At 39.6% G+C, this 7,154-nt stretch overlaps 1 protein-coding gene across 2 annotated transcripts in view; it reads left to right on the top strand.

Moving 5' to 3' along the window:
- ZNF236 (zinc finger protein 236) overlaps nt 1-7,154 on the top strand; it is a 129,631-nt gene that overhangs the window by 37,852 nt on the left and 84,625 nt on the right. For both annotated transcript variants that reach the window (XM_019544878.1, XM_019544869.1), the window contains exons 6-7: nt 2,431-2,603; nt 6,355-6,501. In XM_019544878.1, coding sequence (XP_019400423.1) covers nt 2,431-2,603; nt 6,355-6,501 — 320 coding nt within the window. The remainder of the gene's footprint in view (nt 1-2,430; nt 2,604-6,354; nt 6,502-7,154) is intronic.

Raw genomic sequence — 7,154 nt, 5'->3', positions numbered from 1 at the left:
GGGGGGCTTCGGGGGAGTGGGGGCGCAGCGGGCTTCACCCGCGCGTCTCTCACCGCTCCAGAGCCTACCTGAGTGTAGTTTTATTTTTATTTTTTTATCCCCCTGTTTGGCGGGCCCTTTTAAACTACGCGCATGCGCAGTGGGCCTGCCGTCGGGGAACGCTGACTTCTCAGGCCAGGGGGGCCCTGCCCAGGATTTGGGGGGCCCTGCCCTACAGGAGGGGGACTGGTGAGTACCCCCTCCTTCACTCCTCTCTCCCTGGGGGGCTCGGCCAAGTAGGGTCCTGGGCGGGGGCTTGACCCGGCCCGGCACCAGGCAGCGGCCTCCTCCGAGCAAGCGAGGAGTTAACCCCTTCCCACCCCGAGCCCGCTTACCTCCGGCTGTGCTGGGGGTCGGCAGGGGGCTCAGCGGCTGCTGAGGGAGTGTCTGGGGGGCTTCAGGGGAGTGGGGGCACAGCGGGCTTCACCCGCGAGTCTGTCACCGCTCCAGTGCCTACCTGAGTGTGGCCAGACACCACCCTGGCATGGCTCCTTAAGGTAAAGTGGGTAAGGAAGTGGTTTATTCTGTCCTCTCTCTCCTTTCCCCCTGGGACCCCTGGCTAGGACAGAGCAGCCCCTGTCAGGCACTCCCCCGCTTCTCTCTACCCAGGGCCCTTGCAGTGAGCAGCTGGGAGGTGTGGCCAGCCCACTGGCAGCCTAAAGTGAAGGTGGGGGTGGGAGAGGAGAGAAGGAAATGTAATTCTCCCTCCTTCCCCTGTCCCGCTGGCATGAACCCCAGCTGGAGTCTGCATGGCCAGGGCACGCAGTCTGTCAGGGACCCCTCCCCACCCCATGTTGCTCCAGTGGCAGGAGTGGGGGTGTGGCCAGATGCTGACCAGCATAGCAAAGGGGGCAGGGAGGGAATTTATTCCTTCACCTCAGGGGGTCATACTAGGCCAGTGTCTATCTACCTCCTGGCCCCTGCTCTGGCTAGGGACCAGAGGGGCAGGGACAGCCCTGCTCTCTGGAGCAGAAAGCACAGCTCAGCCCAGGGCTGGAAAGCATGCTGGGATGCTGGGGGACTCTGATTTAACTTCAGCCAGGAAAGCGTCTGGGACAGAAGTTCCATAAACCAGTTTGACCTAAATCAGTGAAGTCTGATACTACATTCAACCAGGTTTATCTTAAACCAGTTTCAGCCATTTTGAAACTGGTTTCTGTGTGCTGAACTTTTGTTCTGTTACAAGTTTAAACCAGTTTCTGATTACTTAAATTGGTTTATGCGTAACTTCTGTCCCTAGTTTAGATGTCCTTCCACAACTGCATTGTAGATTGCTTAACTGCGGTTCTGTTTTAGGTTTCATATATTTGAATTACAGAAAGGAGACACTAGAGGTCACCCTTGTATGTGATGTTAAAAGTAGTGTCGAAATCATTATTTTAAAGAGTCGAGAGAATAAGCTCAACAGAAAAAATTACTTTCTGTCTTAATATATTATCCTAGTTACTTGTGGAGCCTAATATGAATTTTAAAAATTGATGAACAGAACAGTTGTCCTCAAAGTCTTATGATTTTTAGATTTCTGCATTTCTTGAGGAAGAATAAAACTATGCGTTTCCGGCTGGCATGGGAAAAAAAGATGTGTCAATGAAAATGTCAAAATAAGTTGCACTAATCCTCATTTCAGTCTATGTATTAATTCACCATTATCCTGATATTAGCATGTAAAAGCTTCCTTTTATGGTTTTCTGCTACAGGAGTACATCAAAGTAAGGTGTGAAATTGCTTTCTCAAGGGGTTGTAGCCACTAGCGTGTGTATGTAACAAACCTTTCTCTTCGTTTTAAAAAAGAAAAGTACATATGCTATGAATTTAGAGTACAGATTTCCAATATGTAAAGTAGGAAATAAGGTACAAGTTCAATAATAAATAAGGATATTCAGATACTGAGAGTACCATGCCCCAAAATGTTATGAGAAGTACAGGCCAACTGGTAGTCCTCCCTGTATTTCTGTCTTTTGGGTGCTAGGGGCAAATATTGTTCTATAATATTACTATATTTTAAAGAAAATCTTCATACAAACCTTAAAGGGAAACCTTTATGAGAGAGTATATTTTAAAGTAGTCTTACATGTAGGCTTAAAGTATCTCTAAACATTCAATACCATTTTATCTCACATTTATTTGAAAGCTACCTTTGGTAAACTGCCAGCTGATGCTTTAAGCAGCTGCTTAATACTAATTTTACTGAAATTTCAGTGTCAAATATAATGTCTTTTACTAAGTCTCTAAAGTTCATTTAGCAATTGAGCTATAGCAGGTTTTTGTTTTTTTGGTTTTTTTTACTGTCAAAGCAAGTAATAGAATATTATTGCACATATCAGCTATAAAGAAAATCAATCATATAATTTCTTTCTAAGGTATAATAAACTTACGTAAATCTTTCTTTAGGTGAGAGACCATTTAAATGCAGTGAATGTGGAAAGGCATTTAACCAGAAGGGGGCATTACAGACCCATATGATTAAGCATACTGGTGAAAAACCCCATTCCTGTGCCTTTTGTCCTGCAGCCTTTTCTCAGAAAGGCAATCTTCAATCACACATACAAAGAGTACATTCAGAGGTAAATAAAATAATTAACAATATGACTTTTGTTTCCTTCTTGGTATTTAGTCTGTTTTTACGAAGCACTGTTCTTAAAACTGCACCTTGTTACCTGCTTGAAACATCATGACTTACATGTGGGACATTAGATTGCAGGCTGCATTTGCTCAACTTTATGTAGATTGAGTTTCTCAAATCACTTAATCTAAATTAACAGTGTCTGTGAATAACAAAGACTTATTTTACTCTTACCTTTTTAGCATATTAATATCCTGGGTGAATAGTTTAAGGGAAATATATTTCTTACAGGGCTTTTTGTTTCATTTTTAAACATTATTTACAAACAGTTATCTTTGTTTGTAACTGTTTATGTTGTAAATTGGATAAAAGCAAAACCAGAAGCCTCTCCAGACCTCAAAGGTGAGAAAGTAACCAGTGAGAGATTTCAAATCCGAACAATACATCCTACACACACCAATATCAGTCCTCTGAGTACCTCTTTTTTTCCCCAGGATATGAATGAGGGCTTCTGGAAGAAGAAGGTAATAATATGTCTTAGGCTTCTTCATTAGTAGAGTAATTGAGGAGACTGACCAAGCTAGTAGTCCCTAGTGCTGCTGAGGGAGGGTGCACAAAAATAGGTGCTGCAATCTTCTGTTCTTCATTCTGATCCTTTTTTCTCTAATTCTTTGACCCACAGATTTTAAAAAACAGGCCTTTCTATATAGCCCAACTTCCTTCACAATGTTGGGTTGTAGAATTTTATCAGATAATTTATTCATTTGAACCAGCAACTTGTAGTTGAGCATATCTTTCTTGGAAAAATAACCCAGGTTTGATATAAAGCCTTTGTATGATGCAGAACCTGCTACATATTTGCTAACCTATTCCAATTACTTGCTGTTGAAAAATGTACACTAGTTACAATGTTTTAGCCTTAGCTTCCAATCAATTAATGTCTTACCTTTCCTGGTAGATTAGAACCAAGAAGAGTTGGGTATTTTTGCCTAGTTAGCTATTTTCATACCTTGATTTGTAGGATTTCCTCATACACAGGACTTGTACTAATATATTCATATAAATATACATGTTACGTGGTTTAGTCCATGTATGCCCTACTGTGGATACAGCTATTCTGATATAAAGTTGCTGGAATTGTTATGATTTATTTTAGCAAACCATTGAAAATAAACTATATCAGTACACCAAGATTTAACAATAACAGTCTCTTACAAATCTCTTGAATCTCTTTTTGATATGCTAAACAGTTTAAGCTTCTTAAGTCTTTAAGATGTGTTTTGCAGACCTGCAGTCATTCTTGTACCTTTTCTTTAACCCTGTTCAGTTTTTGACAGGTTTGTTTTTTTTTCTTTAAAGCCTGGACCCCCAAAAAGTATACACTATTCTGGGATCTGTCTCTCCAATGACCTTTACAGAGATAACATCTTGCTTCACCTTATGCTTTACTGTTTTACTAAGATATGTTACTCCTCTAAGCTAATGTGTTGCAATAGGAGCTCCTATTTATGTGACCTAACATGACTAGCAAATGTTTTTTTCAGAATCACTGCTCTTTAAGATATAGTCCTCCATCATGCAGATATGATGCATCATTATTACTGGGTGTTCAGTGTAGGTTTTAGCTATATTAAAGCACATTTAAGTTCATCTTACCAAATGATCCAGACTACTGTAGGTGACTAGTCCTCGTATTTATTTAGCTTTTCCTTATATGTGCTATTTGGTCCTGTGTATGGCGATAAACTACATCCGACTGGAGGGCTTGGTGGCAATGTGGTAAAGCTACTTATGGCGGGGTAGCTCTTATAAAATACCACAGTGTTGCAACCTCCAGAGTAAGGGGAACATAGGGTGCCTCAAAACCTTAGCCCCCACTGCCTTGTGGGTACTGCATGGTTGGAAAGAGGCAAAGAGACATCACATGCTGAAGATCTTGGTGTGATGGTTGCATACACCATAATCCAGGAGGATTGATGGTTGCCAAGATATGTGCTATGAAGTCATCTGCAGAAGTTTTATCACAAGTGATCTTCCTTTAGAATACTGACAATAAGTATTGAATACTGTCAGGCTATTATGAGAATTCACTTACTGATTTATCATTAATTCATTAATTAATTCTTAAGATGTACCACCTGATTGTATATTCTAGAAAGGTCTTTTCCAGAGGTTTTCTCAAGTAGCACTTTCTTTATTCTGAGCTTGCCTTTAATATTAACCTTCAGAATTTTCATCATTGTTTCTTTGGTCGTATTTTCCTCTCCTGTTTTAAGTCTACACTTTATCCTCTACTGATTATAGAGTTTCTATTACAGACTCTTGTATGACGACTCTCAGGTCTGTTTCTATTTAGTAATATATTTTTTGCCAACTTGAAACATTTTCCTGAATATCTTGCTAAGAGTTTGAACTCAACATGGGAAAAATGGAACTTTCCTGTTTTATATTGGCAACGATGCAAACCATGTGCAAAAATATGTTTTGCTGCATCATCTAATTCTTTCATCTCCTTCCACCATATTACTGCTGTTACCATATTAATATCTTTCTTTATAACATGCAAAAATCTGTCTCTGCCTCTTGCTGTGTTTCTCTTGAGTTTTTATCATTTTTTGTTTTATTCTTTGAATGCATAAGTTTTATTTTCTGTTGTTGGTGCTGCCACAGGGGTCAGCTGGGAGCACCAGCCTCCTATCATCCGGCAGGCAGATTGGGGGCTTGCACCCCTGCGAGGAATCCGGGACAGCCCTGCAGCCCTCCCAGGTGTGTGGGTGGGCCCTGATCTGCCTGCTGGATGACAGGAGGCTGCTGCTGCCAGTTGGGGTAGGTGCTAAAGCCAAGTAAGCCTAGTCTCGAAACTCAAAAACGTTTCTAGTGCCCTTGTTTTTTGTTTTTGTTTTTTTTCAAAGCCGTTTCAGAGGCTTTTGTTTTGGTTTGGTTTGATTTTGCTCTTTGGAGCTCGAAATGCATCGAAACAGCTTCAAAATGAAATGCCAGGTGAAATTTTGCACAGCTCTAATGTTCACATCCTTGCCACATTGCTTTAGTTGTCTGTATCTCAAATTCACACTTTTTTTTCTTGTTTTAATGTCCTGTCAAACCTTTTGCCTATTTTTTCTGATTTTTATCTGCTCTTCCTTTTCTGAAGTTGCGTGATTAAACTGTGCTGCCCTACCTTCATGTTCTTTTTTTCCATTTTTATCTCTGTTCCTTCTTCCATACTGTTCTTGACATCTGTGGTCCAGTCCACTATGCCTCTTCAAAACACCCTTTTATTCTAGACTCCAAAGTGTAAGTAGATAAAAACAAAATTGAGCACAATTTATTATTATTGATTCACTTCTTTGCTTTCCACTTTGTCTTTTGTCTAGGTAATAGTAATTCTTCAGACAGATCTTGATTAGTAAATTCTCTGTTGGATTTTGTTTTTGTGTATCTAATTAATGCCTGAGTGGGAGAAATGGATGGATAAAAGTGAGGTTACCACTAGTCAAAAGACATTTATTTACATCTCTGAAGCTTCCTCAAAAGATAGCAGCAATAAGTGATGGCCATTTCAGTAGATAATTGCCTCAACTCCAAAGAGGAATGCTTAACTGTTCTCTTACCTGTCTTAAAAGAAGGCTGATCTGATTTATTTATTTACAGCAGTAAATACTGTCGTATGTATATCACAATGATTTATAAGACCATTTACCGTTCGAAGACTTAGAAAAATATTTTATTTTTCTTTTTTTTAATTCCTTAAGGTGAAGAATGGCCCTACATATAACTGTACTGAATGTAGCTGTGTTTTCAAAAGCTTAGGTAGCTTGAATACTCACATCAGCAAGATGCATATGAGTGGTTCACAGAATTCTGCAAGCTCTACAACAGACTCAACTCATGTTACAACGGTAAACCTTACTTTCTTTGCTATGCAAATGACTTTATCCCAACACTACAGCACTAATAAAAATGTCCAAATAAATTGTTATGTTTATCGTTTAATATTGCATTACAAACAGAAAAGTATAGCCCTCATTAACGGCTCTCATTATTTCTTTTGAAGCCTCAACTCACAACTTGGAAAGAATAGTATTAAAACACTCGGGTGTATCACCACTGTGTGGACTCGGTAGGAAAATGAACAATGGAACTTTGTCATATGTGCATTTTGAAGCTGTCTTAAGTAAATAGATTCCCTGTTGTTTCATAAAGGAAAATGGCTCTTTTTAATTTGTTTTATCTTTTTTAGTTTTCAAAACTGTTTAAACTTGTTTTTCTTGTATACTGAATATCATTTGCAGTCCTGGATGTTCATTGCACACAAAAAAACCTGACTATTCAAATTCATAAGGCCACTTCTGTACTTTAGGAACATTATGATAAACCTAGAAAAGAGGCAAATGAGACTGTTTCAAATACCATAGATTACGTTTAACACGTCTGGCTTAATTGAGTTTTCAGAAGATTTCTTCCTCCCTTCAAGAATATTCTTGTTGTCACTTGCTATTGAATAGGATATATGCACTTCTGCAGTGAAACTCCTGCAATTGAGCACATTAAA

This window comes from Crocodylus porosus, unplaced genomic scaffold (assembly GCF_001723895.1).
Source record: "Crocodylus porosus isolate Cpor-Errol unplaced genomic scaffold, CroPor_comp1, whole genome shotgun sequence".
NCBI classification, from domain to species: domain Eukaryota; kingdom Metazoa; phylum Chordata; order Crocodylia; family Crocodylidae; genus Crocodylus; species Crocodylus porosus.
Note: the sequence above shows the minus strand (reverse complement) of the source record. Positions and strands in the feature narration are given on the sequence as shown.